Source organism: Stenella coeruleoalba (assembly GCF_951394435.1).
Source record: "Stenella coeruleoalba genome assembly, chromosome: 4".
In the NCBI taxonomy this organism is placed as follows: domain Eukaryota; kingdom Metazoa; phylum Chordata; class Mammalia; order Artiodactyla; family Delphinidae; genus Stenella; species Stenella coeruleoalba.
The window spans coordinates 3,123,190-3,144,549 of NC_137149.1; the positions used below are offsets into that span (position 1 = coordinate 3,123,190).

General features: G+C 59.1%; 1 protein-coding gene across 2 annotated transcripts in view; it reads left to right on the plus strand.

The window, feature by feature from the left end:
• The window catches only part of ACOX3 (acyl-CoA oxidase 3, pristanoyl), a 48,027-nt gene that overhangs the window by 24,428 nt on the left and 2,239 nt on the right, over window positions 1-21,360 (plus strand). Inside the window, exons 10-17 of one of the 2 annotated variants that reach the window (XM_079919899.1) lie at window positions 1,249-1,371; window positions 2,902-3,022; window positions 5,101-5,223; window positions 5,465-5,578; window positions 10,252-10,367; window positions 15,752-15,926; window positions 17,059-17,126; window positions 19,642-19,728. In XM_079919899.1, coding sequence (XP_079776025.1) covers window positions 1,249-1,371; window positions 2,902-3,022; window positions 5,101-5,223; window positions 5,465-5,578; window positions 10,252-10,367; window positions 15,752-15,926; window positions 17,059-17,126; window positions 19,642-19,728 — 927 coding nt within the window. Of the gene's footprint in view, window positions 1-1,248; window positions 1,372-2,901; window positions 3,023-5,100; window positions 5,224-5,464; window positions 6,080-10,251; window positions 10,368-15,751; window positions 15,927-17,058; window positions 17,127-19,641; window positions 19,729-21,360 lie in introns of those variants that run through there. The other variant, XM_079919900.1, reaches the window with a different exon arrangement.

Genomic DNA, 21,360 nt, shown 5'->3' on the forward strand with positions numbered 1-21,360 from the left:
CCTCGATGGCAAAGGTGCAACTCAGGCTGGGCATCACCTGGACGCCGGGGCGGGGCGGGGGACGCATTTTATCACAGCGAGCCCCCCCCCCGGTGCCCCTGCGGCCCCAGCCCTTCTGTGCACACCGGGCAGCTGCCCTGCACACCAGGTGGGCTGGGGATCCAGGTGGGTCCCCGAGGCTCGAGTCAGTGGCTCCTGCCAGAGTCAGCAGCTAAATCGGACCCAGGTCTTGGCCAGTTAGGCCTGAGCAAAGGTGTATCTGAGCGCAAGTTTCAGGAAATTGTAACTGAATCGAAGTTGTTTCTTTTAAGACTTCTTTTACTATGGCCGTGAACCTGTTTTAATACCAAATAAACAAGTAAGGAAAAGCCCAGTGCCTGGCTCATGCCGGGCTGGCACACAGTGTCCACCACACCACCAACCCCGTGGCCTTGGTGAGGTCACGGCACGTCCGACTGTCTGGGCATCAGGCCTGGCTCAGCGGTCACGAGAGCCCACCTGAGCCACATGCTTGGACTCCTGACCCCCGGTCCGCCCCCTCCCTGCTGTGTGTCCTTGGGCAAGCCACTGAACCTCTCTGTGCTCTAGTTTTCTCCTTTGTAAGTTGGGACTGCTGACAATACCTCTCTGCGAGTGGCTGTAAGGATTAAATACGTTAGTGCATGAGAAGCAGTTGGCACCGTGACCACACCCAGGAAACGGCAGGTCACCACGGTGCTGCCGACGGCGGCACCTGTCTCCCAGGTCCTTTCAGGCTCCGCCCCCTCCATCCACGCAACAGCGGATGTGCGCTGGTGAAAGAGACACCCTCCCTCGGCTCTCCGTGAGCCTGTTTCCCCGTCTGGCTCTGGGGGGGTCGCTTCATTCCCCGTAGGCTCCCAAAGCCCAGGCATCGCCAGGTGGGCCCCGCGCGCAGGCACGGCCGCCTGGCTTTCTTAGTTCTCTTGTAGATCAGCGTTTGCTCGGGCTCAGGGGCCACGTGGATGGGAGAGCGGTGAGGGGGCCGTGCAGGGTGGTGCACGCGGCACAGTTTCTCCTTGAGTGGGGTCGTCAGGGTGGTGCGGGAGACCCGGCCGCACCGGAAGAGCGTCGGGGGGCAGGCGTCACGGGGGTGGGTCCGGGAGACGTGCGGGACCTTCTGCAACGAGTGGGGACGGTGGGCAGCGGGTTCCTGGCGCTCCAGCCCCGGAAGGCAGGCGGGCCCTGGGGGCACTTGGAGGCCTCCAGGCAGGGACTTGTCTGTTTCAGCAATGGCGTTTACTCCCGTACCTGGCCGCGGCCTATGCCTTGGACCACTTTTCCAAATCTCTCTTCCTGGATCTGGTGGAGCTTCAGCAAGGCCTTCTGGGGAAAGACCGGAGCGCCAGGCAGGTGAGGGTCTCCGCTTTTCTCCACAGCGTTTGTCATCCTTTAAATCTCACGGGTTGGGCAGCACAGATTCAGCCTTTCTTTCAGAACAGCCTCGGTGCGTGGATTCGCGGGGACGGAGGCTCCGTCCGACCTGACCCGTGGGCTGTGTCCTCTCGGAGCCCTCGCTGCGATGGGAACGTGTCAGGCACGTGTCCACATTCCCGATTCTCAAGGATGTGCTGACACGTCTCCCGGTTCCCGTCTGTGAGTTCAGCTGCTGTTCTCCTCTTGAGAACATGATGGTTTTGCAAAATCCGCATTACCGGCCCCTCAGTCGATTTCACGGTTCTGATCCCTTTGTAAACAACCTGACAAAGGTCTGAATCCAGCTGACCGGATTTGACTTGACAGGCGGGGCTTTGCTCCAGAAATGAGCGTGCAAACCCACTGAGGTCGGCCCCTTCGTAGAAAGGGGTCCTCCGCTAATTTCTGTGTGGACGGTTCATGTGTTGTTTCTTTTCCCCCCTTACGCTGCCTCCTGGGCAGCGGTGAAATGGGAATCACACCAAGGGCGTCTGAAAACTGATTAGGAATGCTGCAGATCGGGGTTACGTACCACGCCCTGAAAAGCCTGTATCAAATTAGCACGTTTTGGAATATTCAGCGTAAACATCCAGGGGTCCAGAGGTGGGGAGGGGGACGCGGGGGGGGCGGGGGCTTGCCGGCAGTGTGCACGGCTGAGCAGTCAGGCCGACCGTGACAACCGTGACCCTGAAGACCGTTTCATCAGGAGTGCAGGGTTACGCGTGTTTTTTCTCCCCAGCGTGAGTCATTGAACCTTTTGCCAGCGGACAATGGAGTTGTCCTGTTAAAAATGTTTTGACGTGTCGTCGAGCTCTGTTCTTTCTGAAACTCAGTGCTTCAACCCAGGCACAGGTTATAAAGTAGCCCTTCTTCGAAGTTGAAAACGCTGGTCAAACACATCACGTTATTTAGCGGGTGTGTGTGTGTGTCTCTCTTGTAACTGCGTTGAATATCGAGTCGAGGCGAAAGAGTATTTACTAGACGTGTTAAGGCTGGGGATGCTGGCTGGGCCTCCGCGCAGTGTGGACCGAGTGGCCATGTCTGTGCAGTCCTCTGGGGCCGCCTGCCACCCTCTCCCCTGGGGGCAGCGTCTCGGCACCGCCTCCCACCCCTTGGGTTTCTTCTTAGTCTCCGCTGCAGACTTCGAGTAAACGGAGTCATAACGTTATGCTCTTCTGCCATCAGCCTTCCCGCTCCCCCGCGCTCCCACCCCGTGTTCACCGGCTGGGCAGAGCCGTGGTCGTTTATTTTCACTGTCGTGGAGTTGTGTGACTGTACTGCAGGGTATCCCTGTTTACCTGAATCCTGTTTTTTAAACTAAAACTGGGTTTCTTTCCTTTGTAGTTGTCGGGTACCTCGGATTAGACTGGAGGGGACATGAGCCTCTGAGGCTGTGCTTGAACTGACCCCTGACCTCTGGGGTCGGAGCCTCTTTTCACCTGTTCTCGTTGGCTTCTCTCTCCCAAGGCAGAGCTGGGACGCGAGATCCACGCCTTGGCGTCGGCCGGCAAGCCCCTGGCCTCGTGGACGGCCCAGCGCGGAATCCAGGAGTGCCGGGAGGCGTGCGGAGGACACGGCTATCTGGCCAGTAGGTTTTGGGGACACGTGGGCTGGTCTCCTGTCCTCTCCCGCACCATGTGGCTCACGGCCAGGGGTCGGCAAACGACAGCCGTCGTTTGCGGGCCAAAGGCCGTCTCTGTGGGTAAAGGTTTTTGTGAATAAAGATTTGTTGGCCCCCAGGTCACACCCATTTGTTTACACACTTCCTGTGGCTGTGTTCCCACTCCACCCGCCCAGCAGAGCCGTCTCAGCAAAGCCTAAAACATTGACTGGCTGGAACTTTCCAGAGCGGGTTTGCCAACCCCTGCCCTAGTCCAGTCCCTCGGCTCGCCGCCACCTGATGCTCCTCGGTCGAAATCCGGGTGTCACGATGCGTGGAGACCGAAAACCAGAAGAGGAAGGAGCTTATCTGTTCATCTGAATTGGAACTTTTTAGTTAATGGCTTTGGCAGTAAACTGGCAGCAAGTTTTGTTCCGAAGAAAAATTCTGAAACTTAGAAAAAGAGAGTTTGCTTTTATTGACACTGGCAGTCGGTCAGCTGGTGGATGGTGGAGGGAGGGGGAGACCAACAGCCCGGGGCCAGATCCCGGCTCTGCCGGTCACGGGCTTCGTAGCCGCAGGCAAGCTGCCCACCCTCACTGCCCCTCAGCTTTCTTCTCCGTAGAATGGGACTAACGATAGGATAGCACAACGGGGGGCTTTGCAACGGGTAAGTGAACTACCCCACATGAAGGGTCGAGCACAGTGTCGGCATAGGGCGTGTGCCCCGTCATTTTGGTCTGTTATTATTATTGTTATTATCGTGGTCGTCATCATTACTGCAGCTTACCTGCCTAACTCCCCGTGTGCTAGTCTCTTCAATAACTGATTGGTTAAAGTCTGGTTACTCAAGGCAACAACAGAGCTGGCAGAGACTTCCTTGACAGTTTATTCCTCCGGAAGCCTTTTAGGAGCTTTCAGTAACCGGGACGTGTCCCAGTTACTCCTCGTGCGGGGGCGGCAGGCAGGGGGGCCCCTCCCCTCCCCACACTCCACGTTTACTGACGTGTGGGTAATCATGGGGCTGCAGACGTTACTCATCTATGTGTTTTGTCCTCTGTGCAGTGCTCTTTGTAGTATTTGTTTGTTGTTATAGCTCGTATAGAGACGCTATAAATAGTTTAGAAGGAGGAACTTGAATCACGCAGCCCTTCAGACAACAAAAATGACTAAAGGAAGTGTCATCACATAATACAAACAGGGCTGAAGCCAGTGAGGCCCAACTCAGCAGGGATAAACGTAAAGCCGTTTATCTAGATTTAAATATCAATTGCAAGTCATTTCTCTAAGGGCACTCTTAGCCCTTCAGGTTCAGTGGTCTAACTGTGGCATGGGCAGCAATTCAGAGGAAGATGATCAGGGTGTCATAGGTGACCACAAGCCTCGTGTCTGCTGCTGAACATCTTACACCCTCTTGGGCTGTTCATAGCAATACGTGAGTGTGAGAAGTTAGGGTCCTACCCTTTCTCCCATCTCAGCCTCACGTTTGGAGAACATTCTCCGTCAGAGGATGGAAACCTAGGTGGTGAAGATCTGGGAAGCATACTTTATCAAATCTGCAAAGGAATTGGGTTATTTCGCTGGTAGGAAAGACAAGAGAAAAATGAGAGTTGTCTTCAGATATTTGAAATGTCTCGTGTCCAAAGAAGGGTTCCTTCAGTTGGAAGAGGAAGAAGGGCACCCTCCCGCCGCTCAGGTAGTCAGCTCCGTCAGTGACCCCACTGGAGGGCGCTTTGCCAGGTGACCTGAGAGGCTCGTGGTAGGGACAGGGATGCTGATGCCAGCAGATGCTTCTTGAGCGCGGCCCTGGGGCTTCCCGGGGAGCCACCCGCCTCTCTTCCCGGGGACCTCGCAGGTGTCACCAATATGTCCTTAAAGAGGGAGCAGCCGGAAGGAGACGGCACACCGCGGGTCGGGGGTGGAGCTGGCACTGGGAGCAGGGCGGGAAGTGCTTCATCCGGTCAAGCCGGGCCTGGGACCTCAGAGTCCCAGGTGGCAGCTGGGGTTTGGGGGGCACTTCCCACATGTGCACCCCCAGTGACGAGAATGCTGGGGCCTCCTTGCAGTGAACCGTCTGGGAGACCTCAGAGATGACAACGACCCGAACTGCACATACGAAGGCGACAACAACGTCTTGCTGCAGCAGACCAGCAACTACCTGCTTGGGCTGCTGGTGCGCCGGGACCAAGGTGAGGAGGCCGGCGCCCCTGCAGCCCAGTTGGGGGCGGGAGGGTGAGGTTCCCAGGCCCCCTTGAATTAGCTCTTCTGTCAGGATGGACTCTGGGTTTGCAGGAAGGAAATGTGTGATCAAATGGGGATGGACCAGCTTCTGAAGTGATGGGCTGGGGCAGGTGGGGTCCTATCGCCAGACATCCCCTGGGGTGGGGGTTGGGGTGCCTGGCTCTCCCGAGTCACTGGCTGTGCTCCTAGACGGTGCCCGCATTGAGAGCCCGCTGAAGACCGTGGACTTTCTGGAAGCCTATCCCAACCTCCTTGGCCACGGGTTCGAGGCTTCCAGCCCTGAGGACTGCTTGGACTCCTCAGGTAAGTACACTCCCTCCGTGTCTCCAGGGTGCACTGTGCCTGGCAGAAGCTGGAATGGCAGCCCATCTGCCAGAGAGCAAGGGGTGCTGGCTCTGCTCCTGGCCCCCCACCGTGTTAACAGTTGTGATTTTAATCGCAAAAACCGCTGTCAAGATGCTGTGTGTTCCACGGAACGCTGTTAGCGGAGAGCCTTTGGCATGGCAGGAGGGCACCTGGCTTTACAGAGTGTTTGTGTCCCCCCGGGGGCAGGTCGCTGGGTCCTCCGGGTGAAGGAGCCGCCCCCTCCCTTACTCGGAGGATGGAGAGCATGTGACACATTGCAGCATCAGCAGCTGCGGGCACTGGGCGTGCCATCTCTGGGGGACCCCGCCGGGCTGCACCGCGGCTCACGTCTCCAGGAGAGGAGACCACGGCTGCCCAGTCCACCCCAGTGCACCCCAGTGCATGTCAGCGGCCGGAGCAGGCGTCAGACCCGGGCTGGGCTGACTTGCCGGCTGTCTCTCCTCCACCTTCTTCATCACCATCATCATCCAGAAACACTGCTGCTAGTAACTGCTTCGTCTCCCTCACCACACTTCGTTACAGCTTTTCTGACAATAACGCACGTCCTTTATCTCCCTTTTTAAAGTGCTAAGAGGACACAGGGACACACTTGAAGATCTCTTTCTGATGCTTACAGAGCTCCCCAAATGTTGCTCCAGGAAGCCCCCGGAAATGACCTAATCATTCTAATAACATCAACCCCACCGGAATGTTTTCCCCTAATACTGTCCCCCACTGTAGAATCAGAACGTAAGCACGTGGTCTGCCAGCTTCAGGAGGTGTCCGCTGTGCCCGCTGTGCCCCTTCCCCGCTCGCTGGAGCTGTGGACGCAGGAGCTGTGTTGCGCGCCGGCCATCAGGAAGCACGCCAGGGCGGCGTCATCTGTTTTTCCTGTGGGTGCTCTAATTTCTGCTCGTTCCAACAAAGTGAAAACATTTTCTGGAGCAAAGAACGCAAACAAAATTCATTTGACAAAAGGGGCTTGGCATCCAACACTGACGGTTGGGAGCCCACAGCCAGCCGTTCGTCTCCAGGGCATTCGATCATGAAATCCCACACCTCGGGGCCGGCCTTTGTCTCAGCTGCATCTTGGGTAAAAAGTCCATAAATGACATATGACCCTGGGGCTCTGTAGGGCTGGACACTCAAGACCTTTCCAGTATTGAGCGAGGGCTGTCTGCAAGGTCAGGAGATTTTTCCTCCAGGGATTAAAAGGTTTCTTTGGAGAGGGAGGGGCCGGGTGGGGCAGCTCTCTGTCTGCTTCCTCTGATTTATGTGCTGAGGATGCGTGTGTGCTGAGGATGGGTTTAACAAATGGTCCTGAGTGTTGAGGAGCTGCACGTCGCTTAATAACTGAGGCCCAGTTTTTTCCTTTAGTTGGCTTATTTGCAAAAATATTAAATAATTGGAGTTCAGCGTGTTGGCTGCTCTGACCATTGTGTATACACGCAGGACAGTAGGGTTGTGTAGCATCACGTGTTCAGAGGGGTACATGGTGCGGTCAGCACACCGCCCAGAGGTTGGAAGCTCAGGGTCTGGAGTCAGCTGTGTAACCTCGAGCTAGATGCTTAACCTCTCTGAGCCTCAGTTTCCCCTGTAAGGTATCAAGAGGGAATGCGGTACCCCCCGCCCTCGTGGGCGGCTCACCGCCATGAGCTGGGGCCCTCCCTTGGGAATGGTGGGTGCAGAGTGACCCCTGTAGCGTGAGTTAGCTGTTTCCCAGGAAGGCGGCTTGCAAGGTGGGTCTTGGAGGTTCAGAGCGGTGTGTTTGGGGAGCAGTCAGCCACACAGGAGCCGTGGGGTGGGCATGGTGGGAGAGCAGGTGACTCCCACACCTGGGGCTGTGTGCCAGCCGAGGATCTGGGGCAGGTGGCCAAGCCTTGCTTTCTGGGGCGCACCTGGGCCAGACCCCACTTTGGAAGGCGTGCTCTGGTGCCGACGCAGAGCAAGGCTGGACTCGGGAGAGCAGCCAGAAGACCAGAACCTGGGCAGGGGCAGCACAGGAGAGAGTGACAGGAGCTGGGTGAGGGCACGGGGGACGGTTGGGGGGATGGTCAGGTGGTACGTTCGATGGAGGGCCAGGTGAGAGACCCCCCGGGGGGTGGGTGCTGGTGAAACTGGGAGTTCAGGGGTCCCATGTTGAGTGCCCGGTGGGCGTGTCGGGGAGCCCCGACACTGAGAGGCCAGGCAGGTGGGCAGACCTTGGAGTGATTGACCGTAGTGACAGCGGCCGCCCTGGGAGCACACCTGGGTGGGGGGAGCTGGTGTGGGGAGACAGGCAGTGCTCAGGGCCTTCGAGGGGTGCAGGGGAGCGGCCAGGGGAGCCCCGAGGAGGCCATTTGTGACCCAGGAACCTGGGAGGGACTTGGGGACTGAAGTTGAAGCAGCATTTGTCTTGGGCCGTCAGCAGCCCCCAAGCAAGAGCGTTGCCGCCCACCTGTGCCGGTTTCCCCCAGTTTGCTCCCGATGACTCCTCACGCCCAGACGAACTCTGCGAGCGGCCCGCACGCCGCGGGCTGCGATGTTACCTTTTGTGTGCTCGCTGGGGGCTCCGCCCTTCCGTGTGAACACGGAGCAGTGTGACCCGCTTCTCTCTGAAACACTAAAGGCTGAAAGTGGAATTTCTAGGAAAAACGTTCCAGCAGCTCACGTATCGAGCTTGCTTCTCACTCGGAGCACAGAGCAAACCGTGAACTGGTTGCTGACGTCAGCACGGGGGCTCCACGTGGTGCGGGACCTTCGGGGAGCCGGGTCGCTTCTGCAGGGGGTCGCCTGCCCGGGCAGCGTCAGGGAAGAGTCCAGAGGAGCCGCGATTGCTGCGTCGTGGGATGGTGGGGCCCCTGGCTGGGGTCAGGAATTAGCCTGAGCGGCTGCTGGCCTTGGCGACTTCCTGGGTTTTGTTGCCATGTAAATAGATCATGGAAAATCTGAGTCCCCGTGGCGCCCACCTGTTACCGTCTTGGTGACGGTCCATCCGGCAGGAAGAGTTTAGCCACAAAGACCCTGGGACACACATGCGTCAGAGCGGGCCCCGTCGGCATCAGAGCTGGTTTCCAGTGTCCACCTGGCTTTTCAGGGATGTCCTGAAGGGCAGCGCCCTGGGCCGCTGGTTTGCGGGTGTCCCGTGGCACAGGACTGGGTGTGAAAACAGCAGGAATGTGTCCTGGACCGAAGCTCACTGCCCCGGTGTGGGCGGGGCCGCACTCCCTCCGGAGGCTCCGGGGAGGCTCCCTCCTCATCTCCGCAGTTCGTGGGGGCTGCAGGCATCCCTGGGCTTGTGGCCGCGTCCCCCATCTCTGCCTCTGCCTTCGCACGGCCTCTCTTCTGTGTGTGCGCTTCTCCTTTTTCTCGTTGGATTCAGGGCCACCCTGATCTAGGATGACCCCGTGTTGTCCCGTCATTCCATCTGCAAAGACCCTGTGCCCAAGTAAGGGCACGTTCACAGGTTTCAGGGGGTTAGGACATGCCCCGTTCCGGCCACCCCACCCGGCAGGCCTCTGGGAGGGGTGCGGGTCCCGGGTCCCCACCCCCGCCTCCTGGGCTCCCTGAGAACAGCTGTGTGAGCTCGGGCAGCTTGCGGCCTTTGAGCCGATTCCTCAGCCCAGTGACATGGATCGTCTGCTCTTTAATCAAGTTCTCAGCTGTGCTGTGAGGTGACGGATGCGACAGCGTGAAACGGTCGGGGGTCCGTAGCAGGACCCGTAGCGGTGGGTACCATGCGTCATCTTCCCAGGGAACGGGCTGTGTGACATCGAAGGAAATCCCAGGTGCCCCGTGTCCCGCCTTTGTGCCCAGACCCAGTTCGGCCAGATCCCACCTGGGAGTCTGGAGCCGGGAGCAGCTGCAGGCCCCGCGGGCCTGGGCGCCCTGGCTCTGGGCCCTCTGCCTGGGTCGGGCGGGAAAGCGTGGATGCAGGGCCACGTGGCCAGGTCACACTCCACACCCCTACCCCGCTCACTCGCCGTGTGCCTGGGCTCGTCCTCATGCCCTGTGTCCTTAACGGAAGAGGCGGTAGCCGTCCTGCCGGGCAGGCTGTTCTGAGGCCGCCGAGTCCTCGGAACTAGCGGAGATGTGGCGAGAAGGACCCACAGATGCGGGCGCGGCGCTGGGGCCTGGGGAGGAGGATGGAGGTCTTCCTCCAGCCCCTTCCAGCCCGTCCCTGTCTGTCTACACCCCTGCCGTGTGCTTCCTCTCTGCACTTCAGGGCTCTCGGGTGAGGGGGGCGAGGCGTCAGGGGAGCCGGTGTGAGGTCCAGGGCCCCAGGGCCGGGCTGGCCAGGCGGACAGGGCGCCCCTCCTCCTACCGCCTGCTGGAAAGTCGTCCTGACGTCCGTGCGGATCCGAGTTTCTTCCAGACTGTGTATCCTCATCGTAAATGAGGTGCTTCCCCCAAAGTGCCTCCGTGACCCTGTGGGCTCCGTGGCTCCGGAACCATGGAGAACGCGGGCTGGCCTCACAGCAGAGCCAGGAAACACCCTCACCTGCGCCTGTCCCAGCCCGGCCACCACCCGGGCTGTGCCGTGGGCAGTCCCTCAGTTTCCGCACCTGTAAACTGGAGAGCTGAGTTCTCGACAAGGGTGAGACGCCCTACGGTGACATCGGTTACAGTTTTCTCCGTTTCTCGTTTTGAAGTCCCGCTGGCGGCATACGAGTGGTTGGTCTGTTACCTGCTCCGCGAGAGTTATCAGAAATTAAATCAAGAGAAACAATCGGGAAGCAACGACTTTGAAGCAAGAAACAACTGTCAGGTACGTGTTTGTTTTAAAAGTTGCTTTTCTAATGATTCGCTCCTAATTCCCGCCCCGTCGTGTCCTTGGTGAGCTGCATGTCCTGGTGATGGCAGGCCCCGTTGCTCAGCCCCTGTGACCTCGGGCGCTTGGCCTGACCTCTCCGCACCTTGGTTTGCTGTTGGGACGGTGGCGCCGCCCCTGCCCCGTGTGGAAGAGGTTGTGGGCGTCATATCGAAGGCCCCTGACAAGTGTGTGGCCCGTCGGCCAGAGCTGTGCTGGTTGGAGGGGGGACCCGGGGCTGTGGGAGCCCGTCAGCCACCAGGGTCCCTCCCGACCAGCAGAGTGACGGCTCGGTGACTCCTGTGAGGTCCCACCCGCGCTCTGTCTGCATTTGCTTCCGTAGTCATTGTGCTTCTCTCCAAGGAGGCTCGGTGAGATTGGCCCACGGGCAGCTCTGGTTCTCACTCTGGGACAGGGCTGCCTCTCGTGTGTGGAATCCGCAGCACGAAAACAGCCGCTCTAAACACCTGTTTACGCGGGATCTGGTCCTGCTGTGGTCCGTGGGCCCCGTGCATCCACAGTGACGGGTGTCATTCGGGAAAAACGTAGCTCAGGAAGCTTCCAAAACTGGTGTCGTCCCTTCACCTTGGACACTGGGCGATGGAGCCTCCCCCAATAGCCTGGGGCCACGTCTGCCCATCACCTCCGAGGGCCCCGCCCCCTGTGCTGCGAGGGACAGCTTCACCCCCTTGAGCAGGTGCAGTCAGAGCAGAGCAGGCATCCGGGGACCTGCCGGGCGTGTCTGCCCCAGGAAGGGGGAGGAGCACACCAGGATGGGGCTTCGCTGGAAAGGCTCCGACCGAGGGCGAATAAACCAGGATCAAACCTGTGTCTTCAATGAATTCAGCAGACGTCAAGGTGGGTGAAACCCTAGTTCAGTCCAGGAACCCGAGAGAGGAGGTGTGAACACGATCCTTCCACGTGGGCTGGGGCCACGGCACCCTCGGTCACTCGGACACTGACGGCTGCGGAGTTCCTCCTTTCTCTGCATTGTAGCCCAAGACCCCGAAGAGATGGAGGACACAGAGGTCGCCCCTTCCCAGCACATCGGAATCCCGCAGAGCTGCCCAGAAGGTCACCACAGGTCTCGTCCGAGCCGATCTGCGACACCGTCATGCCCGCCGGCCTGTGCCCGGCACCTGCACACTCAGACAGCAGAACCCGAGTGTGTGGCGTGGTCGTTTGAGAAGGAATTCACATAGACCTTCGACTGAGAACTTGGCAACAGCACCTCAGTGAGCCTCGTGGCAGAGGACAGGAGGGGCAGCGTACCCAGCCTGGGTCCAGCCAAGACGGGTGTCCCTGGGGAGAGCCTCGGAGCTGAGGTGTGGCCAGACGGAGTGGCCGTGGTGTGTACTGGAAGGCGGCCGCGGGGCTTGGAGGGGAGGGTGACCCGAGAGGGGGGCTGCGTTCTCCAGACCTGGTCTGGATCACGGAGCATTAAGCGTGAGCGCTGGGTCATCCTGACAGCTGAGAGCGCCTCACAGCCCTGGGACAGACGTTCAGGGTCCTGTGGAGATGTGGTCCCCGCCCGCATGGTGATGGGAGCAGCAGTAGAGCACGAGAGGGAAACTTCAGCGAATGTTTACGTGCCCTCGGCGGGACGAGCTGCTCAAGTATGACAGGAAACTCAGAGGCTGTGAAAGAAGAGAAAGCTGGCAGCTCTGACTACACATACGTCCCCCCTTTCTAAATAGCAAAGGATACTGCAAGCAAAGTCAGAAGACAGATTCCAGGCTGGGGAAGCATGAGACGTACGTAACGGACGGTAGCAAAGAGTTCCTACAGGTTGAGGGTCAGCCTGGCCTGGAAACCAGCCGCTGGCCCCAGGTGGCAGCCACAGCAGTCGCTGACCATGAACCAGGGCCAGGGATGCGCGGGTCCGAGGACAGTGTCTGATGGACGAGGGCCACTCCCTGCGCTGTCAGTCGAGGCTGTGAACTACTGTGCCCTTTGGGGGAGGTCACTGGCTGCTTTTGTGAAAATATAAAGTGTGTTCACTCTTTGACTCACCGGGGGGTAGGGGGGGAAGTTGATAAACTTTTCTTTATCTGCTCCTGCTAGTAAGAACTCCCAAGCATTGAACCCAAGCCAGCTGTGACCCCTGAGCCCAGCTCTTTCCCCCACACTGCACGGCTGATGTCCACGCTTGAATAGTTCAGAGTTTGTTTTTTGCCTAAAATATTTATTACTTGGTAAAATGCAAATATACTCAGAAATCAGAGCACACCAGAAACTGATACCTGGATCCGAATTTTTTCCCTGGGGCTGTAGGTTTAGTGGGGGTGGGGATGCATGGGAGGGAGGACCGTGGCACTGGGACCAGTGCAGGGAGAGGGGAACGGACCTTCCTGGCCTCACACGTCGGACTGCTGGCCTCTCTCTGGAGCTTTTCGTGGTTACAGAGCGGCAGAAACATTGAGTGTGGACCAGCTTGTGCCATGGCGGGTAGGACCACCCCTGAGTGTTTCTGTCCCCGCCACGGCCCCAGAGTGGACACCATAAGGACCCTTTGTGGGCACTGGCCCATGTCTGTTAATAGCGTGGTCAGATCTGCTGACGGCAAGGACAGGCTGTCCGGGAGAAGCCAAGGACGGGTACTGCGTGTAAGGATTTGGGCGGGAAGTGGAGGGCATGGGAGCTGGAGTGAGGCCCTCACCCCTACGCATGTTCGGGCTGTGTGATTTTGGGGGACCTGTCCGTGCATTGTGGGGTGTCCAGCAGTACGCCAGGCCTGTACCCACTAAGATGCCAACAACACCCCCGAGTCATGACAACCAAACTGTCTCCTGACGGTGCCAGATGCCCCGGGGCGCAAACCGGCCCCAGTCAAGGACCCCTGAGTCAGTGGAACCTCCCGTCTGGAGCGGGGAGCTGATGGGAAGCGGAAGCAGATCCGTTCTCTGTGGCTCGTGGAATCTCGCCTCTGCCGTGTCTCCCTTCAGACGCCTCCTGCCTGCCCACGGCCTGGCGTGGCCGTCACCCTGCATCCACGGGACCGCCCAGGCCCAGCACATATGCTGCCCGTGCACTGTGCTCTCCACGGCTATTAATGCAGGTTCTCAGGCAGCAGGGCAGGTGGCCTGACGAGCGGCCAGGAGAGCCAGCCAGCCAGCCCCTGGCGCCCAGTCAGCGGGGTGGGGAAGTAGACGTGGGCTCCTGAGCCCGCTGCTGCGTCGGGCGTCCTGGGCACGGAGGTCGCGGTGGGGCGGACCCCCAAAGCCCAGGTCCCCCAGGCGGCCGATGGCCTCATCTGAACATTTCCAGAAGCACACGTAGCAGCTTCATGCGTGTCCGAGTCCTGGGATCGAGACAGAGTAGAAGAGCAGCCACCATCACAGCAGCTTCTAGGACCCCGAGCAGGTGCCGGACACGTGAGATGCTGTCTGATGCCCCTCCTGGCAGCGCTGGAGGCTGCACCCTGACGTCCCCTCTTCTCAGACCAAGAAGCTTGGGCTTGGGGCGGAAACCGCCTGTCCACACGTGCACATCTGGAAAAGCCGAGTGGATTTGGAAGCTGGTCCCCTCGACCCTGAATCACTTCTGCGTCAGTGACTCAGAGCTCAGCGGGGCTCAGGATGCGTTTTCCGGGTGGCGAGGTCAGAGGTGGCGCTGCCTTTCCAGGCCTGCACCAGCCGATGCCATAGCTGAAATGGACGTACGCCGCTTGCACGGGGAAATGAGATGAACGCAGTGTGATTTCATACTAGAAAATCCACGTGGTTGAAAAGGAGAGAGTGAAGTGGAGAGCACGGAGAGTTTGGATTCAGTTCTGAGCCCGGCCTCTGGGATTCGCAAGGACCCTCACGCAGAGCGGAGCCCACAGCGCGTGAGCACGTTTAGGGGTGCGGGTGGTTACTGTAATGACACGCTCGAGCGACGTAGTGAAGGGGTGGACACTGGGGCCAGCCTGCCTGGGTTCAGCTATGTCTCCACCTCTTGCCCGTTGCGTGACCTTGTTTCATCCGTGGGGTCCGGGGAGGATCAAGGTGATAAACTGCTGGCTCTTGTGGGCTTAGTGCCTGGCCTGGGGTGAGGGTGGGGTACTCCCTGCGCACCTCCGTCGTCAGCTTCCCTCCTGTGAGGTCTCCTCCCCCAGCCTCCCCCAGCGCTCACCCTCCAAAGCCAAGGGCGCACACACCACAGCGTGTGCGAGAGGGAAGGGGACAGAGCCGCTCTGAAGGCCCCGGGCTGGCCCTCCAGGCCGGACACGGGACGCAGGATGTGTGCCCTTGTGGCTTCAGAAGCCCAGCGGGGTGTTGGGGTCGGACGAGGCAGACTGGCACGAGGCCGGGGAAGCGTCCTCCCCTTGAATTTTCTGCTGAGGGCGCCTAGTCTCGGGCAGGCCCTGGGAGAGCCTCGGCCTCGGAAGTGACCAAGGGGCGACCCAGTGTTTGCTCTGAAAGTCGAGAGCCGGCCTTGAAATCATAGCCCCTGCCCCTTGGTGCCTGCACCCCCTTCCCCCCTTCCCCCGCCCCGGACCGCACTCTGGACCACAGTCTGTTGATTCTGGTTGACGGTCGGGGGCAAAGTAGGCAGACACTGAATAAAGGTCTTCACCCTGCCCCGTCCCCGGCCACCTCCTTGCTGGACTATTTTTTTAATTACACAAGCAACACATGCTCATTATAATAAATCAGGAACGCATCTATAATTGTCCTAATAAAAAAGCAGTAAACCGATCAATTAGAGACGGGGAGAGAAAAGCTGGCGAGCAAGGCTGATGATTAGCAGCAGATGTTTTGGATATTGGTTAGAGAAGCAAAAGCTGGGACCGAAAGATCCGTGGTGACTTCCTGCTTCCACACACAAAGCCAGCATCGGAACTCACACGCAAGTCAAACTCGGCCGGGAACGGCTGCACGTCTTGGCCCCTGTTCAGTGGTTGCCTTATTCCTGCACGTGATAGGAGAGTGGGCGAGAAAGGCTGATCTTTAGAAACTTGGGAGGCAGGGGCGTGGCCACGCCCTTGGAGGAGCTGACGTCACTCTCAGGTGAGTCCCCGGAGTAGCCTTGTCCGTGGCCCCGGGTACAAGAGAATTGACCTTGTGCTCTCAGGGAGCCCACCTCCTGGAGACGCCACTGGCCGCGCTGGACAAGCCCGCCGTGCCTGTGTGTTGGCTGTGGGGTCACCCCGCGTCCCAGATGGGACTGAGCTGAGAGAGGTCGCCGGGCCTGAGGTCCAGAGCCGCTGCAGCTGGGCTTGTGTTCCTGCAGGCCTTTCCGTGGTGCTTCCCCCCAGAGGCACTGCCCGGCCCCGTCCGTCCCCTGCTGCACTAATGCTGCTGGCACGCAGACCTTGCTGTGTGTTCCCGAACGCCGTGTGCTGTGTTCTGTTGCAGGTGTACTGCTGCCGCCCCTTGGCCCTGGCATTCCTGGAGCTCACGGTCGTGCGGAGGTTCCACGAGCACGTGCACCAGCCCGACGTGCCACCCCCGCTGCGGGCTGTGCTTGGGCGGCTCAGCGCTCTCTACGCCCTGTGGTCCCTGAACCAGCACACGGCCCTGCTCTACCGAGGTGAGCCCCCTGCCCAGGAGCTGGGCGCCCTCCGCTTTACCCAGGAGACTCTGCTTTCCCCATGTGGTGCTCCTTCCGTGCCATTTTCTGAGCACTCATCACACGTTGAGTGAGGAGCCCAGAGGCCACAAGAAGAAAAGCACAGCAGAAGGGTGACGCCCACAGGACCGAGCCCGGGTTGCTGGGGCAGCACCCCCAGGAATGCCCAGACTGGGGATCCGGGAGGGCTTCCTGGAGGCGGTGATGAATGGCCTGATTCCTGGAAGATTGGTGGGAAGGGGGTAAACCTGAGTTTCTCAAACTTCATTTTCATTATTATCCCCCAAGGAGCCCTTTTAGACGTCTTTTCCTAACCACCCCCATGACGTGTTAACACTACAGCTATTCTGTGTATCTGTTCACGTTCTGTGCGTACATCTGGGCTGTGTGAGGAGTACACTTTTCCCCTCCCCCTTGCCAGGAACCCATGTTTTCCCTCTTGGGGCTGGTGTTGCCCCTGGGAGGTGGTGCCCGAGGGCTCCCGGGTAGAGGGAGCAGCGGGGTGTGGGGCGAGGCGCCCACCCACTCCGAGTGAGCGGGCGCCGTTCTCTGCGGCAAAAGTCAGACAAAATCAGTCCCGCAGCAAAGTCGGGGCCTCCTCTTTAGGCCTGTTGGACGGCACGGCACAGCCCGCCGCATTGTAGGAGGTGAGGCTGAGGGGCTGGGTCTCGTGCCCAGCCCCTGGTGGCTACAGACGCCCACATGCCCGCAGGTGCAGCTGTGTGCCCGCAGCCCCTGTCGGCCCCCAGCACAGCCTCCTGCCACCGCCCGCGCCGTGCTCTGCCTGCCGCCGGCCCTGCCCCACGGGTCTCCCCCCAGCCCCCCGAGGCCACCTTCCTGGGCTTCAGCCTCCCCAGCTCCCGGCTCTGACCCCCAGCACAAGCTCAGTGAGCTGGCGGGAAGGGGGACACAGGAGCCCAGCCCTGGCCGGTGCCTTTCTGTGAACGGGTCGCAGCGGGGCTCGGGCAGCAGTAGCGAGGCATTTTCACACAGAATGGGCTCTTTTGGAAAGCGGTTTCAGCATGTTTGCAATTTGTGGGTAATTTGGGAGTTAGGGTAGCAGAACCCAGAGTAACCAGCGCTCTGCTTACAGGTGGCTACTTTTCTGGTGAACAGGCAGGTAAAACGGTAGAGAACGCCATCCTGGCCCTGTGTGCCCAGGTGAGTTGAAATCCCCTTATATCCTTATACGATTTCCACATTACACGCGATCACCCGTATATTAACGCTCACTGACCTTAGCTTCCCACTCGTTTGTGTGCGGGCAACTGTTAGCACAGCCGGGAAACTTACAGAATGTGCTTATGTCAGAAATTTCAGGAAGCGTCACTTTCAGAGACTGTCGTAGAATCTGTACACATTCAGCTCGCTCTAATAATTTTTTACAGCGATATCGATAATTCTCTCCAGCATTTCATGTTAGCCTCCAATTTTAGTTCGTTTCACGGTATTTTCCTTTTTTATTGCATCCTTCTACCTTTGTCGCCCAGAAAAGTCAGATGGCCCCAGCGCCACGTCACGTTCTGAGGGCACTCTGTCCACTGGAGCTTTGTGTGGGGGTGGACGTGTTCTGGGACGGCACTGTCCCATACCATCACCACTGGCCACCCGGGGCTGTTAGAATGGCGGCCAGTGTGACCAAGGATTTTTAGTTTTCTTTAATTTTTTTTAAACCAATTTATTTATATTTTATTTATTTATTTTTGGCTGCCTTGGGTCTTTGTTGCTGCGCACGGGCTTTCTCTAGTTACGGAGAGCGGGGGCTACCCTTCGTTGCGGTGTGGGGGCTTCTCATTGCAGTGGCTTCTCTCATTGCGGAGCACGGGCTCTAGGCATGCGGGCTTCAGTAGCTGCGGCACATGGGCTCAGCGGTTGAGGCTCGTGGGCTCTAGAGCACAGGCTCGGTAGTTGCGGTGCACGGGCTTAGTTGCTCTGCAGCATGTGGGATCTTCCCGGACCAGGGACCGAACCCATGATCCCTGCATTGGCAGGCAGATTCTTAACCACTGCACCACCAGGAAAGTCCAGTTTTCTTTAATTTTAATGAAACAGTCACGTGTGTTGTGGCTGCCGTATCGGGGGGTGCAGTTAGAGGCATTTCTCCACTTTTGATGGTAAGACGTGAACCACAGTCCCCAGCATTTTGCCCAGCGTCTCACACGATGGGCGACAGGCCGCTCCGTTTCTCCCCTTTCAGGGCTTTCAAGTTGATGTAGTTCTAGGTGATGCCTCTGTGGTTGACATTAAGGCTCTCCCCGGGTTTGTTTCCTAAGCGCCCATCTCTCCCCACGTGGGCTCTGGGTAAGGGTGTCTCTGTGATCGTGCTGTGTACACAGACCACATTTACTTAAACAGGAGGGGGTCTTCCTTCGTGTGTTCCACAGGTGGTGAGTTGCCATTATTAAAAATACAACCATTGGGGCTTCCCTGGTGGCGCAGTGGTTGAGAGCCTGCCTGCCGATGCAGGGGACACGGGTTCATGTCCTGGTCCGGGAAGATCCCACATGCCGCGGAGCGGCTGGGCCCGTGAGCCATGGCCGCTGAGCCTGCGCGTCCGGAGCCTGTGCTCCGCAATGGGGGAGGCCACAACAGTGAGAGGCCCGCGTACCGCAAAAAAAAAAAAAAAAAAAATACAACCATTGTTTTCCTTGCTCTCAAACGTGACACTTACACCACGGAGCTGGTGGCTGGTGGTCCTGGGCCATAATGCAGCCCGAGCCACCTGGCAGATCCAGGCTCGTCCTGACTCGGGGAGGCCAGGGTCGGCCGGGTGGAGGGCGCCAGCTCCTTCCCTGGTCCAGCCATTCCCTTGGGCATCGTCTGTGGGGCTGTCCTCACCGTCACAGCAGAGGGGAACGTGAGACAGAGACCCTGCGGCCCACAAAGCCGGGCTCTTTCCTGTGGGCCCCCTACGTTAAACGTTGGCCGACCCCGGTCCAGGCTCGTCTCCCCTCACCCACCGCGGTGCCGGGGGTGTGCGGAGCCGTGGAGCAGCCTCTGAACCACAGAGCGGGCTGCACTTCCCTGTTCTTGTGACTCTTTGCTCAACGGTTGCTTTCATACGTTGTTCAAGTCGCCCCCGTTCCAGCGTTCTCTTGAGTTCAGCCACGGCATTTCACAGTCATTTTAAGAAAATTGTTTTTTGCATTTCAAGAAAATGCTTGGGAGTCTTCTCATATAAATTCCACTTGTCATATTGAAGAATAATTTGTATAATGGGACGGGAGAGTAATAAAACTACTGGGAACCGAAGCGCGTTGGAATGATGGCTTTTCCAGGTGCTCATAAATGCTTCTTCTCTTACATTTTTTTCCGGACATATTTTCCTCTGTTGGAACAGTAATTGCCCAGATAAGTCAGGGTTCAGAGACAAACCTCTGAAGACAGTTGCCAATTAATGAGCCACGGAATCGTCAGTTTTACGAGCGGTCCGTACCTTGTTGAAAAAAAATAAAATGTTGGAAGTCTTGAGTGGATAGCAACATGGTGAAAATATTCAGACACACACTCAGGGAACCTAAGATCCAGGCCAGTGAAAAGATAGCACTTTAGTAACTGAGCCACATGCGCCTGCCCGCCGGAGTTACCGTTGCTAGTGGGCTGTAGGCTCTGTTGCTCGGTGGTCGCCATGGAGATGCCGGGAGTTGCCAAGTGTATGGACTTTGTTTTCCAACAGCTGAAAGACGATGCTGTTGCCCTGGTTGATGTGATCGCCCCTCCTGACTCCATCCTGAACTCACCGATCGGCAGAGCTGACGGCGAGGTAAAGAGCAGAGCCTCCTCCCGTGGCGGCTGGGGCCGCTGCACTCAGGACCGTGAGCCGGGGGCTCTCTGGGGCCTGATGGTAGTCGTTGCAGAGCCTGAGATGATGCCGTGGCCCGGGAGTCTCTGGTCACACGTGGGCAGCGGGGAGGGAGTGGCTGGGAGACGTGGGGGTGGTCACGGGCGGGTTAGCCGTCCCCCAGCCTGCCCTCCTCCGAGAAAGGGGACGGCATTGCCGCCCGCTTGGGCCGTGATGCCGAGGTCAGCCCGAGCCTGTGCCACGCTCGGGGCCCTGCAGCTGTCTGGCTCTTTTCACGCTCTCCTGGGAGCCTCTCCACCCCCGGGTCTTCTGACCGTCTCACGGCACTAGCTCGTAACCCCTCACCCTCTGCCTGTGCTTCGCCGGCAGCCCGCACGTGGCTTCCCGAGCTCCTCTCTCGCCCCTCCTCCCCACGCTCCACAACGGTGGCTTAAAAGCAGACCTTGTCAGACAGCTGCTCTGATGGAGCCCTGCACCTGAAATGGCACCCAAATCCCTTCCTGCGTCCCCAGCCCACGCGGCCTGACCTCTGCCCCGTTCTCCAAGGTCATTTCACACCGCAACCCTCCCACCCTCTGGACTAAAGTCTCACTGTCCTCCTGTTTCTCCGTCGTACTGGGCGCTTTCCCACCCCAGGGCCTTTGCACCTGTGTTCCTGTTGCCGGAGCACTTGTGTTCATTCTAAGCACCTCTTCAGAGAGGTCTTCTCCGGCCTCCAGCTGAAGGGGCACCCCCAAGAGTGGCCCCACTTTGTCCTGCTGTGGGACCCTCACGGTGCCCACGGGTGTCCCTACCTGACCTCCTCCACCACGTGGAGACGCCCGTGCTGGACGACGCCCACGGGTCTGCTCAGTGCCTCCCACTACCTGTGGGTGGTTGTCCCTGTGTTTCCATGGAGACGTGGCATTTCACAGTGTTGAAGTCACGTGCTGAGGTTCCAGGGCTGTCGTGTTCTTTCTGCTGAGACTTCTGCTGACCCAGGAGACTGAACGTAGAGTGCTAGGAACCCTCCGTCTGTCCCCAAGGGACACTGCAATCAGTCTGGGGGGGCAGGCGCCTGGACCTCTGACCAGCCCAAGCCACACCTGGGGCTGGGACAGGAGTACCAGGCACTGGGGTGGGCAGTTCGGACAAGTCCCCCATCGAATCAGGATGGTGGGGACCGTACATCTGTGGAGGGCCTGCCGTCCTCTGGCTGCACAGCTGGGCGGGGCGTCCCCGCTCACGGTGTGTGTTACCACGTCCACTTCGCCAGGGAGAAACCCAGCCTCCGGAGGGGCCGGGCGGGTTGTAGCGGAGCCAGGATTGGGGCCGAGATGGACCGTCTGGAGGGAAGGCAGGAGAGAGTGAACGCTGCTCTTGGCTAGGGCCCCCGCGGGAGCATGAGGACGACGTTCTGACAAGCCCGCGGGAGGGGGGCTGGCCTCTGCGACACAGGTGCACGGGAGCGTTAGCCCCGACAGGCGGCGCCGAGCAGCTCTGCAGAACACGGCCCTGGCTCGCGGGCGGGCGGCGGCGGAGTAGGGGAGGGCCGCCCCATCCCGTCCTGTCCCGATACAGGGGCCCCGGGTTCCACGCTGACACCAGAGCCAG